This window comes from Rhinolophus ferrumequinum, chromosome 12, assembly GCF_004115265.2.
Source record: "Rhinolophus ferrumequinum isolate MPI-CBG mRhiFer1 chromosome 12, mRhiFer1_v1.p, whole genome shotgun sequence".
Taxonomy (NCBI): domain Eukaryota; kingdom Metazoa; phylum Chordata; class Mammalia; order Chiroptera; family Rhinolophidae; genus Rhinolophus; species Rhinolophus ferrumequinum.
The window spans coordinates 41,637,291-41,659,608 of NC_046295.1; the positions used below are offsets into that span (position 1 = coordinate 41,637,291).

Genomic DNA, 22,318 nt, shown 5'->3' on the forward strand with positions numbered 1-22,318 from the left:
CTCTGACTCAGGTCTTCTTATGTTAGGTGGTATATTAGCTTGCTAGGGCTGCCATAATAAAGTACCACAGACTGGGGAGCCTAAACAACAGAAATTTACTTTCCCACAATTCTGGAAGCTAGAAGCCTGAGATCAAAGTGTCAGCAAGGTTCATTTCTTCTGAGGCCTCTCTCCTTGGCTTGCAGATAGCCGTGCTCTCCCTGTGTCTTCACGTGGTCTTCCCTTTGTGAATATCTGTGTCTTAGTCTCCTCTTTTCAGCAGGATGCCAGTCATATCAGATTAGGACCCTATCTTTAATGACCTCCTTTTAACTTAATTACTTCATTAAGACCTCTAAACACGGAAGTTAGAACTTTAACATATGAATTTTTTTGGGGGGGTGGGTGGGAAGGTGGGGACATAATTCAGCCCATAACAGGGGAGATACTACAAAATGGCTAAAGTCCACTACTGTCTATGGGGACACTGCACGCACAAGACTCCCCTGCCAGCCTGCCTCACCATACAGGGATAGTGCAGATCACCCCACGGCCACCCTTTCTCTAATGTTCTTTTCATTGGCTTAGGCAGGATTCGGGCAGACCCACAAGTCTACTGCCTAAACTGACATCCCAGTGGGAGAGAGATGCCCACTTCCCCTGCGGAAGGTATTCCGAGTCGCTACCCTTGACTCTCTCAGAACAGCACTCAGATGACTTTGGAGGGCCAGATAGAGACTCACCCCAATTCTCCTAACCAGGTAATTCCTCCCCAATCTTCTACTCATATAGGATGGGGTGATGGTTGAGTTTAGCAAAGTTGGGTCACCTTTTAAAAGGCCGTGGGAGAAGCATCTGACCTTCAGAGTTTCGTGTCATCTGTCTCTCTCTGGGATACAGAGTACTTCGCACCATTTTGCTTTTAGCCTGGGACCTAGTTATCCTTTCAGGGACTAAAGGAAGTTTTCCATTCAAATAATTAATTGTTTTACAAAGATATAAGGGGTGATTTAAATGCTCATTAATAGGGAAGTAATTAAATATAGCATAAAATTCTTCATGGTGTATCAACGCAAAAAAAACTTCTAAATGTATTGACATGGAATGACATCTAAGATATACTTAATAAACCAAAGTACAGGGTGGTATGTTTAGTGTGATATAATTTGTATGAAGTTATGACACTTATACCTATTTTTAGGTGTAGATACTATCTAGAAGAAATAGAAATATATTATTAATAGCAGTTACCTATATGGAGTAGGTATGGGGAGAAAGGGATTTTTACTTTTTATTTATTCACTTTTCTGTTGTTTTAATTTTTAAAACAGAGCTGTCGCTGCCCCTTCTGGCCACATGTCTATCATATTTATTCATCTTCACAAGTATTCTCTGAAGGTCTGTTCTGTGCAAGCACTGGGGATATTAAACAAACAAGACACAGCTATTACCTGATCCTCACGGCAGTTCCTGATTCATCTTTTGCCAGAGGTTGTTTTAAATCTCTCTAATTGTACCCTTGTTTTCCAGTTTGTTTTTCAGTATCTTCACTCTATCTTTCAATAATGTTTCCCCCCAATAGTCTAACCTTTACACTTTGGTCCCTTTTATGGTGTCTTTGTTTATTGTCTTAGATTTGTGGCTTTTGTTTTTCAGTTTGGGATTTATTTTCCTTTAAAAAAATGTTTTCCCTTCTTTCGATTTTTTTTTTTTTTTTTTTTTTTTGCTTCTGAAAATTTCAGTATTTTACTTATGTTTTTCTTTTCTTTAAAGAAAAAAAAACCTCCTTGATTCCATGTGGTATCTCTGACTCCAAAATTCTTCATACTTTTGAAATTAGCATGGTTTTTTCACAGCATCCGTTTAAGGCATGATTTTCTGTTTCCCAAATGAAACAGAAAATGTTTCCCAACTGGAGCAGAGAATGGAAATATTTCCATCCGAATGGGCTGACCGTGAGCTCCTCAGACTTCCTCATTTTAAAACTTATTACAAAGTTATAGCAATCAAAACAGTGTGGTACCAGCATAAATACAGAAGTATATGCCAATGGAACAGATTAGAAAGCCCCAAAATAAACCCATACATATATGGTCAAATGATTTTTGATAAGGATACCAAGACCATTCAATGGGGTAAGGACAGTCTCTTCAACAAATGGTGCTGGGAAAACTGGCTATCCACATGCAAAAGAATGAAGTTGGACCCTTACCTTACACCATATACAAAAATTAACTCAAAATGGATTAAAGACCTAAATGTAAGACCTAAAACTATAAAATCCTAAAAGAATACATGGGGAAAGACTTCACGACATTGGGTTTGGCAAAGATTTCTTGGATGTGACACCAAAAGCATAGGCAACAAAAGCAAAACTAGATAAATGGACAACATAAAACTGAGGAGATGGCTGCATACTCAACTCTAGGGCACCTCCAGAATCCCTAATCCTCATTCCTGCCTCTTGTTCTCAATTCTTCCATCATGCCAATGGTTAGGGCGTAACAGGTCTAGGTTAGCTGAACTCTTGGCAATGGTAATGTTCTGAATAACACAGGGTTTCAGTGTTCTTTGGGAAATATGGACTCCCTTAGATCCCTAATTCAAAGCTGAAAAGAAGTTTTTTCATACCTCCATCCCCAAACTCATTTTTCTGTAAGGAGTTTCTCCTTAGATTTTCAGACTAGTTTAACTAAGAAAAACCAATGTTCCCAAGTAGGGAGGCAATCGATTATGGTGTAGTCAATGGGATCAACCCCACTTCTGCCTCTGATTAACCATGTAACTATGGTAAAAGTATTTAACTTCTCTATGACTTAGTTTCATCATCTGCAAAATGGGTATATGACAGAAAGGATCATGTAAGATTTCAAAAAGATAATGAGTAAAGTGTTTGGTAAAAGTTCTATTATATTATTTAATATTGCTCATATTATATTCTAATATTTAATATTATTCTTATAGTATTTAATATTACTCTTACTATTATTAGACTTTGGGCTAAACTAGTCCTCCCATATTCACCATGAGTTTCCAAGATGGTCATGGAACCCTTGAATCAACCCTTAGACTGAGCACTGAAGTGTGACCAATGAACTGTGGGGGCCAGTCACCAATCATGGAACCAATAGGAATTCTCAACACAGCTACTGTCACATTCCTAAGGTAACTGTTATGGGATGAATATTGTCCCCCCAAAATTAATATGTTGAAATCCTAACCTTCAGTAGCTCAGAATGTGAGTATATTTGGAGATAAGTTCCATAAAGAGATAATTATGTTAAAATGAGGTCATTAGATGGTCCCTAATCCAATATAACTGGTGTCTTTATAAGAAGAGGAGATTAGGACACAGACACACACAGAAGGAAGACCATATGAATACACAGGGAAAAGATGGCCATTGATAAGCCAAGGAGAGAGGACTCAGAAGAAACCAACCTTGACAACACCTTGATCTCAGACTTCTAGCCTCCAGAATTGTGAGGAAAGAAATTTATGTTATTTAAGCCACCCAGTCTGTGGTACTTTGTTTGGCAGCTCACTCAAGTGAATACAGTATCTGATCTGAATACAGCATCTGATCTGGCACACCCCGTTTCAAGAAGAATCTTAGCTCTGGAAGGGGCATATCAATCCTACCCTTCATCCCTCCACTACATAGCCCCTGCTACCTGACACATCTAGAGGGAGAGAGAGCAGCCGAAGTCAGGTCTCGTGAGACTGAGAGAAAGAATTCATCTCCTTTATTTACACATGCCCTACTGCACAGTATAATCACATTCTGTGAAACTAATTTATGAGACTTGATTCATTTCATACTCTCTTGGGGGATACGTTCAGTAACCACACAGCTATGCCAACTTCACAGGGAGATCTGATTCATTTAGCTATTTCTTTTACATTGGTACGCCTTAGTTATATAAGAGCAGACAGCTATTTAGGGGGGAAATGTGCTTTTGCTTTTAAATAATTGTTGTTCACAGCATTATAGCATTACATGGAATTCCAAGAGTCTGTCTGGTATATCACTCACATTTTCTAAATACCAGGTCCCTGCTGGAGAATAAACGTTAGTAGCACCAGAAATAAAATTAACAGCCTACGATCAACCACCTAACCATCAAGCTGGTTAGAAACAAGCCTTGAGCTTATAAACTGGTAAATACATGAAAATGTGGGTGAGAAGCTTCTCATGGGAAATCTAGTCTCAGGTTTTATATCAAGAACTTAACGTCTGATCACCCCCAAACTTAGCCTGATGCACAAAGAAAACTTCCCCGTGGCCAGACCGGAGATGGGGCTTTACTGCATCCCAAGCTTGCTTTCTTTCAGTTCTCAATACTGATCTTTCCATAAATCAATCATCTCTAGCTCTCCTCTCATCTCCATTTTACGTGGCATCCTAACATGTCTCTTGCACAGCTGCTCTCTTGAGATCACACTATGTTGGTTTCCCTCCTGTTTTATTTTAAGAAGGGTTATTTCTAGAACCTCCAGTTTCATCAACATTTTCTGGGAATTTCCGGAAGTTGGACATAGGAAAATGTAATTGTTAAGTGGTAACAACTTTTTTTTTTTAATTCCTCTTGTAGTTCTCTTGCTTCATGGGCAATAGTGGTTTTATCAAAGGGCTTCCATGTTGGTTTTGGACAACACTAAACCCTGCTTTTTATGATGTTACAGAAAGCCTGGGTTCTTTTCTGAATTGTTAGATTGGAGAAGACTTTGAACAATCTCTGCCTGCAGGTAAAACTAAACCTAAACAATTCCAATTCTCCACCTAGGGCTTCCAAACCAGTTCCCCAAAGCTTTGACAGATGTAGCTTCTCTGGTACTCACTGTTTTTTCCCAGTCTACTCTTTTGGGTAGAGGTTCAATAAACATTTCAGTTTTAGAACCATATGGAAAGCATTAACCTAGTCTGGGGGAGGATGTGTTAATATTACAAAGAGAATGGCTCAGACATACATTCTGCCCTCAGAGAATTTAAAATCTAAGAGAATAAAGAGGAAAAGACACATACAGGTTCACACAAAATAGCACAAGTGGGATAAGATGCCATGACAGCTAACCATGGAATTTCAGAGGCAGGAGTAGTTCCTCCAACTGCAGGAACAGAGCAGATGAAGTCTCCAGATAAGAGGAAACATGGGCTGGACCTGGTGGGTAGGCTGGGAAGAGAGTGGTGATACATTACATCTGAGTTCTCCTCTTCCCTTTCTCCTTGCTTTGTCCCCAGCCCCCATGCCCACATTCAAGACTCATTCTGTTCTTTTACTCTGAGTCAGAATCTTTGTGGAGCTTGTCAGGGGCACCATTTGGCCTCATCCCTGTTCTCAAACTGGGAGTTCTTCCTCTCCTTGTAAGATTAGAGTCAACAGCCACTGCTTAGGAGGGAAGAGGATGATTGAAGGAAAACGTCACCATCCTCTTCACACTTCACCCCAATAGGTCAACCTCAGTGGATATAGAAGCTTGCAGACCTGTGCTTTTTGTAACAATGGAAATGTAGTCATAGAAACCATGGTCCAGCTGTGGGACCATGACCTAATGCTGACTAATCAGATGTGGGTTTAGGTTTCTGAACGTATTTCTGCTGAAGTTGGAGTATCTTGTTCGTGCTTTCTCCCCACTGTTTATATTAACATATATCAGGTGCAACAAGGCTGCAGCAGATTCTCCATCATGAGGAATGAAACGCTAATTTTTCACAGGGTGTGCTGATTCTTCTTCAGGTACCTCCCCGGTGGATTCTCATCTCCCTCAGTTTTCAAGCACTATACCTTTTGTCCATCTCTGCAGTTCTGGAACTGGCCCCCTTCTTTGCATCCTATGCACAGTTCCATCCTTTGTTATGATTCAGATGGACTATCGCCTCCCATTTTGCCTCCCATCTCTCCTGCACCATTGCCAGTCTACGGCCAATCACAACACCCAGCTCATGAAACACTGGCTTCCCACTGCCAACACATTTAATACAAACTTCCTTGTTTGACCCTCAGGGCTCTCCACCATTTAGATCAGTCCACTCTTAGTATCCCCAAATGCTCTACCTTTCAGACAAAAATGACCTCCTAGTTTCCCAAGCCTTGCTGATGACAGTTCTTCTGCCTCTATAGTTTGGTTTAAATTCCCTCCTGCTGAAATGCTCCTTCCCCCAACATCCGAATCTCCCTCATCCATGAACCTGTCCTTGCTCCTGAAGAACAAAGTGGAGGAGCAAGGCTCTCCCATCTTTGAGGGCCCAGAGCCCCTCAGTTAAGGAATTGACTTGACTCTACCCTTTGCAAGCCATTTGTTTTACCCCCTCATCCCCACTAGAGTAAGGTGAGAGACCGAATCTTAATTACATTTGTATCACACACAGTCTTTCGGAGGTATCTTGTTCATAAAAATGTACAAGCTCTCAGAGTGGCATTTAGTTTCATTTCCCTCAAATTTCTAAGAGTTGTAAGGAATTAAGAAACGCCATTTTAACCTTAAAATAGAACAGTGAATAGATTTTTTTTTTTTTAAGCCCCGAGAAATTTAAAGGCATGGATCAGATTTTGCTAAGGGCTTCTCAAAGGCCCTGGGGTGGAAGGAAATAGCACAAGAGCAAGAGCTAGGCCACCCTGGTTCTAACCCCAGCCCAGCCACTGACTGCTGTGATCTTGATCCAATCACTCACTCTAGTGTTAATTTTCTTGTCTGTAAGTTGAAGAAGTGAGTCAAAATGAATTCTAAGATTTATTTCAGTGTACAGTACCTTAGCTACTGAAATTCAGGATGCAAGAACAATGTAGAGAATTAGGCAACTGTCAAAATTGCATTCACAGGGCTTGACAGAGTTCTCAAATGATAACGATGCGCAGACCAGGAGCATCCAGTCCTGCCACCGCTCTTGCACACATATCCACCAGTACCCCACAATTCCTGCCAGTATTAATCCAGAAGGCACTGTATCCAAAAGTACTTTGTCAACTCTGATGCAAATAGGATACCAGGAACAGAATCTGTCCTTCACTACTTTTCCCTCTGCCACTTCTCAGCCCCAAGTATCCTAGTAACTAGAATTGATAAGGAATTGAGAGCCCATCCCACATTAAAAACTACTCTAGCAGGAACTTGGTTTATGTAAAGCCTCTATCTGCAAAATCTTGGCATGTCAAAGGGCAAGCAATTCCAGCTAGCTATAAAGAAAGCAAGAAGCTTTTTTTTTTTTTTTTTTTTTTTTTTTTTTTTTTTTTTTTGCTGTAGTTGAATTCCAGCTTTCCCATCATAACCTCTCCTGAGTACCTGCAACCCCCTCACTTCATCTTCTAGGTAGCTAGAGAGTATGAAGTCTAAAGGTCAAGGAAGTATTGTGATCCTTTAATAAGAAATAAATCCTTTCCCAGTACCAAACCATTCAAGAATGAAAAACCAACTGGGATGTAAACGGAAATTCACTGGGAGGCATCAAACAGGGCCTTAATCAGTGGGGGAAAATTAGCTTCACTTCCTGTTAATAGGAAGGAAATCTGGCTCATTATCCTTAAGCACCGATGAGACTTTAGATCTTATTTAGGACAGAAGGGTAACTTTGCATTACAAAGCAGAACCACCTGGGAATGCTGACTGTGAATGACAACAGCCTCATCTGGTTCTTTATTTGTTTTTGAATTGCAGCACAAGGTCCAGACCATTCTCAAGTACAGGGCTTTCACTATCCTAAATATGTGTAATTTACTAATAGAGACACTTCCATAAAGGCAGTTTTTCCCTCCCAGATAAGAAGTCTCTGTTATCACTTAAGAGAGATTTCGTGGGCCAATTTCTTTTAATCACCAGCAATTTTAAGCTAATGATTACAGAGTTTACATTCCGTGAATATCACCAATTATGATTTTAAGAAAATTTTCATCAAACATACATTTTGAAATGGACTCCTTCAGTGGCAACTCCCATTTTTCTCTCTAGGATGGGGTTTGAGGTGGCCATCTGGTTGGAAGTGAGCCAGGAACCTGTGCTCACATAGCAGTTTACATAAGATCCACACTATGCCAAGAGTTCATAAGAAAAAGGGGGGGGGCAGTTTATAGAGATTATGTCCCCCTCCCTTAAATCACCATGACCAGTACTCTAATCTGAAGCAGAATCATACTTTAAATCAATCACTCCGTCTAGGTGGGAGTCTAGTTTTGTTTTTGGTTTTTGGTTTCCACAGAGGAACATAATTACCTACGTATTTTTTATTTGAAATTAACCTGGTGATTCTCTTTTTTTAGTTCCTCATGTAGCTTCGTTTCTCAGGAAAATATTGATATTGTATAAATAGCATATTCTGTCTCTTGATTTCGAAAAGGCAATAGAAAACAACATAAGCTCATTTTTGAGGATGACCTATTTCTGCAGCTTAGAACTTAGGTAAGATTTAAAGGTTACAAGACTCATTAGAAAAAAAAAGTGTAACTATTAGCAGTAACATATATATACAAAAAAAATAAAAATGCCACTGTACCTGGGTCGCTCTGCTTGTCAAAGAATCCAAACAGACATTGTAATAAAATTAAGCAAGAGTGCTAAACAGTTTCCAAACTGTCACTTCCTTTGATTTCCCATCTCTGTTTTCATAGTAGACATAAAGGAATAAAAAATGTTTATAGCTGTGCAGAGTCTGTGTTCCCTAATTACCTGATCACGGAGGGAGGGATGGCGGATAGCATAAAGGACCACAAGCCTTTCCAGTATGAATTGACAGGAAGTGAAAAGCAGCTGCCAACTGTCACTTTCCAGGGGCTGGGCAGAGCTCCACATCCTCTCAGCCCCCTCCTTTATCCCCCCTCCAACTTCCCAGCAGCAACAGACCAGTTTGCGAGCACAACACTCTCCATTACAATCTGTCCTCCCCACACCCGATCCTCCTAAAGCCGCCCCAGGACCCACCTACCTCCTGAGCATTTGAGGAGGCTGGCCACCAGGAGGGTGACAAGGATGCTCCGTCACAGCTCCTCACTTCTCCCTTCTGGAGCTGTTAACTGGAAATACTGATTCGCCTCCATTTTCTGGTCACATGACCACCGGCACATCTAAATAAGGATGATCACCTGCCTCCCAGATCTCCCAATGTACCAGCCACCACCACCGCTCTGCCTGGGGTACAGAGCCAGGGCTATGCAGAGATTCACTTAGGAATATAAAATACTCTTTCATCCAGGTTGTGGAGTCAGAAATACCCCTTGATTTTTATGTTTGCTCAGAAATATTGCTGCCACTCCTGTTCCTGAGTGAGACTGGATGTGAATGGGCTCAAAGTGCTGACTGGAAGGAATTTAGTTCCCCTAAAATCTCTTAAAAAAAAAAAAATCCTATAGCTTCACAGCACACCCAATAAGAAAGCAGTGTAATTATTTGCATGTCATGGGCTATGAATAACAATAGACTATATGGAAGCCTAGTGGGATACATTAAAAAGTCCAACTGGAGGTTCTAGAGAAAGTTAGGATATTTGCCCAAGATCCACACAGTTGTTGGGAGACAAAGGAGTGGCCATTAAGCAGGTGGACACTGGAGCCAGAGGGCCCAAGTTTGAATTTGACTTCCACTACTTATTAGCAAATGTGGACCAGTTACTAAACTGCCTGATGACTCACAGTGCTGATTCACAAATAGATAATAATATTAAAGTTAGAATAATAGTTTAAAGTAAGATAATGTAGGTAGAGATGTTAGAGAGTCTGGGTTAAAATAAACTCACAATAACTGTTAGCTACACATACTACTGTTAATTCTAAAAATGCCAGCAGAAATATTTGATATAGTTAAGGCACATGAAATATGAATGAAAAGTTTGCATAATAGAAAGGCATGCATTCATTTGCTTGATCTTCAAAGAAAAAAGTACATTGTCAGACAAACCAAACAAAGACTTCTAGTCACAATCAGGCAAAATGTCAATGTGAAAAGTAACTATGGATACCATTTTCTGAACTAAGTTGTTAGAAATCCCATGCTGTGTAATCCTTTTCTGTTTTTGGTGGGGTGGGTGGTGGGTGAGTTGGGGAGTGAGCTATGATAGAATAGGGAACAGGGCAGTCTTAGGTGACCTCCAGTTGCTCTAATTCTAATAAAATGGCGAAGTGAACTCCTCAGCAGAGGACCTGGCCACAGTAGGTACTTAAGAAATGTTGGCTCCTATTCTTGAAATGAAGGGGCATTTCTTGTGCTCCCCATGGCTGTTGTGGATGGTAGGAGGGCAGTGCAGAAGGGAGAGAGGAAGAAGCAAATGCTTATGTCTTTATTTAAACTAAAAGCTTACAAACTTCTTCAGAATTATGAGCAGTTATGAAATCATTTCTCATGTGCGATAGATTTTTCAGCTCTGGAAGAGATTAGGGGTGGGTTTATCAGGAGGGTGTGACTCTGAAGGGTCACTGACTCCCAGAGAGGTTCAGCAAAAACCGAGGTGTGTTTCCCAAAGCCAAGACAAGCCCCAAATCGTCAAGGTAGAATAGGTGGCGTCAGAACTGGTTGTACTCTGGGTGACCACAGTGACAGCTGAAAAATGGGGTCATGTCTTTGTGAAATGCTGGTTCATTAGAAGTTTCCCTTCCCAGGTGGAAAAAGGCAGCAGTTGGAGGCTGCAGAAAGAAGAGGTAATTGTGGGAAGAACAAACACTGTAACTACATCTGTTTTAAATAATAATACCTGTGTTTAAAGTCAACAAGTGATATGGGAAATGATTCAGTTAATCATCACGCCAGTCATCGATACCTTTACAAGGTTTAACACTTCATCAAATGGGGAAATGTGAGACATCTGTTATCACCAATGATATTTCCTTTTGTCTTACAAGGATATTCTCTCAGATTGTACCAGGGCATAATAGTCTTAACTCAGAGTCAGCTGACCACTTGAGGAAATGTATTATTCTATTCTTTACATGGAAGAGGTTACAATTATTTTGAAAAATAAGAATTACAAAAAAAAAAAAAGAAAAAAGAAAAAGGATTACTGCTTAAATACAATAAGTAGTATCCTGATTATTATATAGACAAAAAGGACATGGTAGAAGTCCAATTCTCTCGTGGAATTTTACTTATTCTTTGAGAACCTGATAGTTGCAAATTATTATTTAATGAATTGAGGTTTAAAAAAAGTCTTTGAAGATTATATATTATCAACTGCTACTTGAGTTAACGGTATAAGAGATGACTAAGTAAGTAGAAAATGTTTTCCTCTCTGGACAATCAAACTGGCATAGGCAACAGATGATCGAGAAAAAAAAAATGTACAGGCACACTATTTTTCTCCATGAGGCTGAGTGAAGTGGATAACAGCACTTTAAGAAAACTGAAAGGCTCCGAGAATCTTCAAGGAAATGTAACGAACAGGAAAAGCACAAGGACACTAAAAATAGGTAACTATAAGCTCAAATTTCGAAAGAAGGGGAAAGATGAACATTAGAAAAGATGAACATTAGAAAAGAAACATACACTTGCCTGTTGTGAATTGAATGCTTGTGTGCCCCCGTATTCATACGTTGCAACCCTCCGTCCTACCCACTATCTGATGGTATTAGGAGGTGGGGGGCCTTCGGGAAGTAATCAGGATCAGATGAGACCATGAGGATGGAGCCTTTATGAATGGAGTTAGTACCCTTATAAAAGAGACCCTAGAGAGTTCTCTGGCTTTTTCTGCCATGTGATGATACAAGGAGAATTCAGCAGTCTGTAACTGGGAAGAGGGCCTTCCCTGGAAGCTGACCATCATGGCACCCTGATTTCAGACTGCCAGCTTCCAGAACTGTGAGAAATACATTTCTGTTGTTTATAGGCCACCCAGTCTATAGGAAATTTTTCTAGCAGCCCAAACTGACTCAGACACTCCCAAACTAAATTTCACACATCTGCCTTGGAAAAGGAAGTAGCAAACACCAGAAATTATCACAGTTTCATTAAAAGCAAATTATGTTCGACAAGTTTCTCTTTCTTTGCCATTCCTTCAATCGGGCATCTTTGTGGGGTACCTATTACCATGTGGCAGGGGCTGTTCCAAGCACTATAAGTACAGTGATGAACAAGACAAATCAAACTTCTGCTTTCCTAGGGGGTACGTTCTCACAGGTGGAGACAGATACAGCAAAATCAATGAAACAAATAAATAGAAGATCTTTTCACATAGAAAAGAAAGTGGTTGGAAGGAAATAAAGCAGGGTTTTTGAATAGAGCTTGTTCTCAGTCTCAGCACTATTAACATTTCGGACTGGCTAATCCTTTGCTGCGGAGGGCTCCCTTGTCTATTGTAGGATATGTAGCAGCATCCATGGCCTCTACCCATTAGATGACAGAAGCATCTACCCCAGTTGTGACAACCAAAAATGTCTCCAGACATTGCAAATGTTCCCTAGGTAGGGAGGCAGAATCATCCCTGGTTAAGAACCACTGGGCTAGAATAACTTGGCAGTACAGTAACTGCTACTCTAGATGGAATAGTTATAAAAGCTAGGGAGCCATAAATAATGAGAATAAGCCAGCCGTGTCAACAGCATTCTAGATGGAGAATGCAGCTGGCACTAAATCACTGAATTGGAAATCAATCTGGCATGCAAGACTGAAGGCTGATGGAGAGTGGTCTTAGCGATCAGAGTGGAAGCAGTAACGGGGACACATAGGGCCTTCCTTATAGGCCATAGTAAAGAATTAGGATTTTATTCCAAAGTTTTTAAAGAAGGTGGGTAGTGATAGGACAATATTTACATTTGAAAGGCTCACTCAAGCCCATGAGTGGAAAATGGATTATAGGGCCAGGTTGGTAGGATGGAGACAGGAGTCTAGTTGAAGGATCCACGTGCGATGACCAGGGCAAGGCTGGATGGATTGTGTGTGTGCTGGGCTGATAGCTTACAGATAAGAACCCGGGGCTCAGGTAGGTAGTTATACTCAGCTGGATCATTACAATAAAGCTGAGAAGGAGGCTATCTCCAATATGAGTAGATGAAAGAGCCAGTACCCAATTTCCCTCTTCAACTGGAATTGGAAATTAGCAGTACTGGCATATCAGGCACTCCATGAACTCATAGTTAAATTACGGAGATGTTGGCAGAAGTAAACAGTTATTGGTGCTCAGTGGCAAAAGCTGGGACCTCTGAGAAAAACAGAAAGAACATGACACATACTACCAAGAAGAAGCCAGTATCACAATATTAACATCAGGGGGGAAAAAAAAAAAGCAAAATTTCATAAAGTATAAAACAAGGAAACAATCGGAAAAAACCCCAACAAAACCAAATCTAGTTATTAGAAATGACTAATAAAATGAACTCATCTCTGGAAAGGTTGAACAAGGAAAAAGAGAGAAGATACAAATAAAACATATAAAAATAAAAATATATATAACTACAGATAAGTCGAGATTTAAAAAATAATAAAAGAATTTACAAAGTTTATTCCAAAAACTTTGAAAACTTTGATGAAATGGACAATTTTCAAGAAAAATATTAAGTAGCAAAGTTGATGTGGAATGAATTAGAAAAACCTGAATAGATCAGTAATAATTAAGAAATCAAATTACTAGTAAAACTATCTATCCACCCCAAATAAGCAACAAACACAGTTTTATAAATGAGTGTTACTTAACCTTTGATTAGATGACACCCTAGGATTATACAAGTTATTCCAAAGAATAGAAAAAAGAGGGAAAGCTCCTTCGTTTGTTTTATTGTGCCAGTATAACTGATTCCCAAATCAGACAAGAGTGTATGATGAAAGAAAATCATAGGCCAATGTTATTTATGAAAATTTAAATGCTTTTACGTTGTGGAAGGAATCTAGATATCCATGAAAGCTTCTAAGATTCACTCATCTAAATGACTCTTTATCCTTCTTCAATTATTATTTGACTTTAAGTCACAACATAATGAACATAAATGCTTTTTAAGGCAGTGTGGGATATAAAAATATATAAGCCAAATCACATTCTCGAGTGGCTTACATCCAGGTTAAGAGTTTCTATAGCGTTAATAAAAGAGTTTCTACAAATGTAACATGGAGTAGAATGTAAGGAAGACCACAAAATGGTTGTAACATATAGGGAGATGCAAGAGAGGGAGGAAGTCATTTGGTCTGGGTCTTCAGTGAAAAGTAGAATTTCAATATTCAGAAAAAAGGAGCAGGGAGCAAGGAATTAAAAGAGGTGCTGAGATAAGAGCAATGAGGCAAGAAAAAAAATGAAGTCTCTTCAGGGGAACCATGAACAGTTCTATGAAGAGGATATATGCATTTATTTATACTTCCACGGTAAGGCAATGTTGATAGATATATAGACATCCATCACCATCACACGACTTAAAAATACCTGCAAAGGAAAAAGTGATAGGACCACAACATGGAACATTCGTATTCCAGAATTCTAATCACTTGCTACTGTTGAGTGATAGGTTTGGCTGTGAAATGTAAGCTTCCGAGGAGCTGTCTCAAAAGAATAAACATGATCAATTACATGAATGTTATTAATTAAAGAAGTTAGATTCCTTAAGTAATAGTCAAGATGGAGATCGGATTGGATTTGGTCAGGAGAGCACAGGTATTCTGACTAGAAAATCCTGGTCTCCATAGGAGCCTTGGCGCACAGATGAGTTTCATTGGGTAGATCTAAAGTTTCCCATCAAGGTAAGCCAATGGTACACAACAAAAACAATACAGGATAAAGAAACTCTATGGTGTCCTCTGCAACACGGTACATGTACATAGTTCTCTGTTGGCTTGTGCTTAATCCAGGGCAGATTTTGGAACGCATAAAGAAATATGTGCATTACATATTTTTTACTCAATCTTTCATAAACTTTGATTCTGAGTTGATCAACATTCTGAGGTAGTCTATGGGAGGGAATTAACAATTTCACTCCCTGGCCATTACCTATAACAAAACTCTCCTATGCTGACAGTGAGAAAAACCATATCCCTTCACCTACAGTTCAAATGGAGGAAAGGCAGCATTCTAATTTCCTCTATTGGGATAGCTTGGATTTCCACAAAGGGTGATCCAGTCCAGGAGTGACAATTTTTGACAGCCTTTGTTCTACGAGAACTCTTAGGTGGATCTTGGAAACAGATTCTTCAATGCACTGGAGGAATAGTTAACGAATCCTGCATGATAATATATCTCAGTACACTTTTCAGAAGCTGAGGTTTTACCGCTCTCCAACTAAACCAGCTGAATAACTTCTGCTGGCTTCTTCAGGTTCACTACTCTACTTATTCCACCTGCTCCCTGCCCCAGGAGGCTCCCTCACCCTCTAAATTCCACTTAGTGTTGACCTGATGGGAGTTCTGAGGGAAATCAAGGATATGCACTCACCTGGCATTGCTCCCTGTACAACTGCCTCAGGCTGGCTATGTCCCTCATTAGGTCACTGCTCCTCTCAGTGTGGACCTTTTTACCCAAAATTCCTGTTCTGGGTCCTGGTAATCACTCCCTCCCTTCACCTCTGAGGCCTACGAATAATAACAGCTATATTGTTACTATTCCTGGGTTACTGCACTATTCCATGTGGGTTCCTAACACTTTGCCTCCATCTTTCCAAATACTTCTTTTATTAAATATTTCTCAGATTATCCTTATTTGAATTTGTCATCTCTTTCCTGCTGTGTCCCTGATACACAAATACATCCTGCTTTTAAAAGCCATGACTTCTTGTCTTTCTCAAATGCCTTCAATTTCCATGGAAGTCTATTGTTCTGACATTAGTTTTGACATTTTGCCATTTTGAGAAGTAACTTGGATTTTTTCCTCAAACTAGAAGTCAACACAACACAAAAGGGTTCCTCTGTGGGTGTTCCTCCCATGAGACAGCTGAGCTGCTTCACCTCGTCTTGGCACTTGTGGCTTTTTCTTGCTATAAAATCCATCACCACAAAATACCACATCTATAAATATTTGGAAAACTTAAATGTATATTGAGGGGCTTTCATTCTCTCACCTCCCTCTGGCCTCTGGCCACTGGGGTTGGCCCCACACACCACAGACAGGGAGTTGCCCACTGACACGACAGTAGCTGTCACAGATTTGCTGTGGTGGTAAATACGTGTTCAGGAGTGAAAAGTGGTCAGAAGGTTGCATGACACTGTGAAGAGTCAGAGGCAAATTCTGACTCAGTTATTCTCAAAATATTGTATTGGAAACTTTGGCTATTAAACTTGATGTGCCTTTCAATGGGACCATGGGAGAGTAGGAATAAAAGCAGCAATCAACCTATAGAATAAGTTCAAAAAAATAATTGTCTTGCCCTCTGTATATTATTGACAAGCTCTGGGCTAGAAAGGAGAAACTTAAATTCTAATCCCAACCTTACCACTTTCTCATTTCTGGATGACATTAAACAGCTCACTTATTGAGTCGGTTTGCTCATCTATAAAAAAAGGATAATGGAACTTGCCCTGTCTATCTCAAATGGAGATTGGGTGGCCCAAAGAAAATGACATATTTGTCTGTCTGCAAGCATGTGAAATTCTGGGTAGGGTTGGCCAGAAGTTCAGATGTGGCAGGGGTGGGAGTAGGATGGGAGGTGGTGTGAAACACCCCCCCAAAATTAATTTTTTTTAAAAAAGCAGACTAAGGCCAGAATTAAAGTGCACAATTTAAAGACTTTCAATGATACTTAATTATCACCACCACCTGGCCAAACACACCAAATGATCAAATATAATTAAAAAATAAATGAACAGATTCAGTGCCAAGTTTGGTCTTCCAAGTTTAGTTCAAGACAAAGCCAAAAAACAGTGAATAAACAAGGCAATGCTGTAGTTTATGGAGTATCAACTTATGTCGAGAAAGGGCAAATGTTTGGAATTGGGATACAGCCCATCTACAGAGCAAGACCCCGAGAGTGGGTATAACATGATCAAAGAGCTTGATTCTTCTTCGAGTCCTCAAAAACATCATCACTCAACATTGCAAGAAAGAGTGAGTGGATAGATTACTTCTTCACTTGTTTTTCATTTTCAACATTCACATTTGTATAAGACCCAACGTACTACTAATTTCTTAACCATAAGTCATGGACAGAAAAAGCCTGATTTCAGAAGGTCTTATGAAAAACATAGAAAGATCTAATGGTATCACAGGATGAAATATGAATTATTTTCCGTAGTCTTGTCAGACAGAAATAAAGGCCAAAAATTAGTAATTTCAAAAAGAAAGCATGTACAGAGATCCCTATAAGAATCAGGCCGGCCTATGTGGAATATGAAATATATTGTGTGTGAAGGTCATTTTTATTTTAAGGAATACCGAATAACTCAACTCACCTCTCATAGCTAGGAGACAACAAATAGCTCCACAAATATAAGAATCAAGTTACTTCCAAATACTCTGTTTCAAAAGTACACGTGACAACAGCTCCCCCTGTTTTCCCCTCCCTCTCTCTCCTCACTCCCCACCACCCACTGCTGCATGTATCTACAAAGGATTGGAAAAGCATTGTCAGGTTTCTTAGTCCTCTTGGAAATCATTTCCTTTCATCACCCTGCATAGCTATTTCCTTGCCCCACACCTATAGAAAGCCAGTATATTTGTATATCAATTGTCCCATTTTTATATAATTCAGATGGTGAGTTTACACATGTTAATGGTTTCCTGCTCATTTAGAGTGTAGTTCAGAGTGTAGTTCAGGTTTTTGAATATAACCTATACAAATGTTATATGCCAACTGGCTAGGCTACGGTGCCATTATTTGGACAAACATCACTCTAGATGTTGCTGTCAAAATATTTTTCAGAGGTGACTCACACTGAAATCAGCAGACGTTGAGTAAGGCAGACTACCCTACAGCATGTGGGTGGGCTTCATCCAATCAGTTAAGGCCTTAAGAGCAAAGTCCGAAGTTTCCCCTAAAAGAAGAAACTCTCCTCAAGTCTACAACACAGAGACTCTGCTACCCTGCAGAATTTGGACTCAAGCTTGCAACAACTCTTGCCTGAGTTTCTAGCCCTGGCCTGTCCTACAGACTTCAGACTTGCCAATCACTAAATTGTGTGAGCCAATTCCAATTCCTTAAAACAATTTCTATCTATCTATCTATCTATCTATCTATCTATCTATCTATCTATCTATCTATCTATCATCTACCTAATCTTCTCTTGCTCCTATTGACATCTTTGCAACCATGTTTTATTTACTTGTAAACATATAAACGGTTCTTTATTTTCAGAAGAGCATGCGTGCTGCAGATTACTCTGCAGATGTTCTCTGTGATCACACAGGAAAGATCAGGCCCATCCATCACCGTCTCGGGAATTGGTGTGCAATCCTGAGCTGGTGGGTGTATAGCTGGAGGATAACCAAGGTGTTGCAAAAGTCTGTGGGAAGATTGATTCCAGGGAACGAGAACACAGCACTGAAAACCTCAAGAGAGAGTTTATCTTTCAGCACTCATAACAAGTTTTGTTAACAAAAGTCAGTAGGTGGAGGATGAGGAGAAAAGGCTTCTTTTAAATGCTTCCTCGGATTTTGAAAATATAGCTTACTGCTCTCAAAACAATGTGAAAGCTGAAAGCGGGTGCGCCGGATGAGGGGAGGGCAAGAAGCCAATTTGTAGATGGTAGGTCAAATCACATAGACTATCAGCCCACTTCTGGTTTTAGACACAAGGTTTTAACTTTTTTTTTTAGAACAGTGTTGATATTTGGTATTCTGTCCTATGATGAGATTTTGTGTCAGGATATGTTTCCAGGTTTTTGGTTGGGAAAATATGGCTATCTTATCATATTGCTCCTGTGATTACCTTCCTGTCTCCACGATTTCCTTCATCCTATTTTTCCCAGTTAACTTGGCTGGCCTCTCACCCTCTTCTGTGCCTTTCCAGATTACGACCTTCATTTAATGCCCATCTCGAATTGCAACTTGCAGGAAGCAGTATGACTTTCATGGGACTTTTCAGACACTTTTGCCTTCATGGGCTCCTTCCTTCATTAAAAAAAAAAATCTAAAAATTTATTTTACATTCTTGTTGGTAGAAAGAAATATAATCCACACAGGAGTACCCAGTAATTTTCCCCTCGGTTTTGAAAGAAATTCAAAACTTCTTATGGGCCTCTTAAAGTATCATGGGCCCTGGGTCCTCTGCCTCCTGATCCTGCTGGATAATAAGCCGTCCCTGGTTTCTCCCTAAAAGCACCCTACACAGATGCCTCTCCCCTCACCTTACTAGCATTCACACACATTCTGGACACAGAAAGACTCAAATTCAAACCCCAGGTTCTTCATTTTCTAACTATAAACCAGAGCAAGTGGGTCAACCTTTCTGAACATCAGTTTCCTGCTTTGTGTAATTCTTACCTCATACAGTTGTCATGGTAATGTGAGACTGTGCATATACAGTGCTTAGTACCTGGTCCATGGTAAATGCTAGTAATTGGGAGCTATTTCTATTTAATCTGACATTGGTTATGAACTATCTTGATTTCAGTATTACACTACTATTTACCTTTTCACTTATGTTTAACTCCCTTATTAAACTGTAAACTAGAGGGCTGGGAGTAAGTTTCAGATCAGTGATTCTCAAACCTTAGCACGCCACACAATCACCTGGAGGTGTTGAAACACAGGTGGCTTGGCCCCACCCCAAGTTCTTGATTCAGGAGGTCTAGGGTGGGGCTGATAACGTACTTTTCTAAGCAGCATCCAGGTGACGGTACCTCAGGGCCGCTGATTTTGGACCCCCCTTATATACTCTCTGCTTTATAACTCTGCTTTATACTCTCCCCCTATAACTCTGCCCCCTCCCAAAATTTAGCAGAGGGAAGTTTTCAAATACTAATATTTTAATGCTAGTATTAATACTAGTAATGATATTAGTATTTTATTAGCACAAATATTTCAGAGTAAATTATTTAGGTAAAAGACAGTACAAAGGCCAGTGAAAATCTGTTCCCTCCCGCCCAACTGTGAGAAAACTTTCATTACTGCAGGGGCTGAGCAAAAAGAGATCAGCAAAGAAATCTTACTGAAAGAAAAGGGGCTCGTGGCACAATTGTACATTATCATCTGTTGGATTTCAGGGGCATGTGCACAATGCAGACAAAAAGCCAAACAATAGCTCAGCCAACCCCCTGAGTTCTTAGCTCCATCTATAACAACGCCAGCAGGGCTGCTGGGATCCATCTGCTGCTGTCTTTCTGATAACGGATCTGGGGTCTCGGGAAGGAAAGAGCTTGACAGGAAGAAAGAAAGATTAAGCCAACTGAACATTGGCTGCATTTATGAAGCCGCACTTGAATATGGCACAGCTTTTAACTCTTTATAGCACTTTGCCAACCTCCTCATCCCCCTACTGCTCTTTCTGTGTTCCCTGTTCCTTTCCCGGAAAAATATAATTTGTGAATATCAAAGGTCTCCTGGATACACTGTATTTACACATAAATTGAGTCCCGAGAATTTAATACTGAAGGAAGTCTTCAGATCCTCAGCCCAACACACTGGTTTTACAAATGAGGAACCTGAAACCTAGGGTTACCCTAAAATACATAACCATATATGACCCACAGTGGATATGTGGGGTGTATAGTCCTTTATACTCCCGAAATGTGTAGGAAAAAGGTATCGTTTCTCCATTATATTTCAAGGGGGAAACATGATTTTCCCCTTTACTTAAGTTACTTTGCACAATTTGCCCTTTTGTCCCTGGAAGCAGGAGGGCTTTATCAGGGCAAACGAAGAGAAATGAACAACCCTAAACAGTGTCAGCAGGGCCTGGAAGCTTGCAGGCAGGGATGACATCCTGTTCCTTATTATATATCCACTGTCTACCGAGCCACTCAGCACAGAGCAGATTCTCAAAAACCATATGGTGAATGAATGAATGAATGAATGAATGAATCACTGATTTGATGGTTGTTTGCCAATTTTCAGCCAATTAGGGAACGATGTTTCACACTAAGATTATGAGCCTGCTGTGGAGTCTCTGTATTCCTATATAAGTTAGGTGCTTGCATAAAACCAGAATTGCCTTTTCTGTATGATAGTGTGTCTGCTGGAAAAGTACAGGCTTTGAGGTTGAAAAACTTTGAATACCAGACTGTTCACTCTGGTTACTTAATTCTAGGCAAGTTATAGAAACTGTGTGAGTCTTAAGTCCCCTGCCCACATCAGAATGTGTAAAATAAAGATAATAATACCTACCACCTCAGGGGTGCTGCAAGGATTAAATGATATAATATGTGCAAACGGCCTTGTACCATGAATAAATGTTAGTGCCCCCCTCTCCAGTTCCAACTGTCTATTTAAGGGGGATATTGGTATTGAGTAGCTACAATCAGTATAACTATCAGGAGGGTAAGTATAAGATTCTGGATAGGAAGTGAAGGGGCTTTGGGGGCTGAAAATATACACAAATCAGCATTATCATTATGGTTATCAAGCAGCTGCTTTTATTGATGATATGCTTTGCAATAAACATAAGCAAAGCTCCTATTATGTAGGTATTCTTCATATTCCATCACTGCTCACCATTTCTCTGGTTTCTAATAAAATGGTTTTAAGGAAAAAAATAAATTTAGCTTTTTGCTTACCCATTTGGTGTTGGTTTCCTTGTTCTGGACTCAAGAAACTCTGTCTCCTGCTCTGTTTCCGTTCCAGGGATCATGTTTTTCTGAGAAGGCTGTGGTGAAAGCATTTCCCATTCATTGTCATGGGTGACAGCCTGCAACATAACTGCATCTGGGCCAGCCCTGCTTTGTATCTGGCTCTTCCGTGATTGGCGGCCCAGACTAGAGGTTTCCTCTAGTGCTAAAGATTCTAGAGGCTTCGTTTCTCCCAGAACCTGCATTTGGGGACACTTGTCCAAGTCGTCATCAGAGACTGGCTCCACAGCCTTGCCCGACCATCCAGGTCCTTTTTCCCTAGCTTCTGATGAGGGACTGTCACCCTCACCATGGCCCAAGACCATCCAACTCTGGTCTTGCCCCGGGGTTTCAAGAGATGATGGCTGATCATCTTTGGAAGAAATTCTCCCTGCAGAATGATCTTTCCTTTCATTTAAGGAGGCAGGCTGACAGGGGTCTGAGAAGCTTGCTAATTGAGTTCCTGGCAGCCTCATTTGTCCAGGACCTACATGAAATTCTTCCAATTCGGGTGTGCTTTCTCTTGCCTCACAGGCCTCTAGTTTTGGGGGTGATTTTTCTTCATGGTTTACAAGTATGTAATCCATGTGTTGTGCCTGATGATCTTCACTCTTCTCTGTGCACCTTTCTTCCCCGTATTCAGATTTTATCTGCTTGGGTTCTTCAGTAGGAATTATTTTTTCTTCTTCCAACTCCAATATTCCCTTGCTGGCACCTAAAGGTGGAAGATGAAGGTGAGAAGGAGAGAACAAGGCTT

The 22,318-nt window shown here is 40.2% G+C and overlaps 1 protein-coding gene across 9 annotated transcripts in view; it reads right to left on the bottom strand.

Annotated features, from left to right (window-relative positions):
- PRUNE2 (prune homolog 2 with BCH domain) overlaps positions 1-22,318 on the bottom strand; it is a 227,602-nt gene that overhangs the window by 46,999 nt on the left and 158,285 nt on the right. For all 9 annotated transcript variants that reach the window (XM_033123649.1, XM_033123644.1, XM_033123652.1 and 6 more), the window contains exon 9: positions 21,511-22,276. In XM_033123649.1, the coding sequence (XP_032979540.1) occupies positions 21,511-22,276 (766 nt within the window). The remainder of the gene's footprint in view (positions 1-21,510; positions 22,277-22,318) is intronic.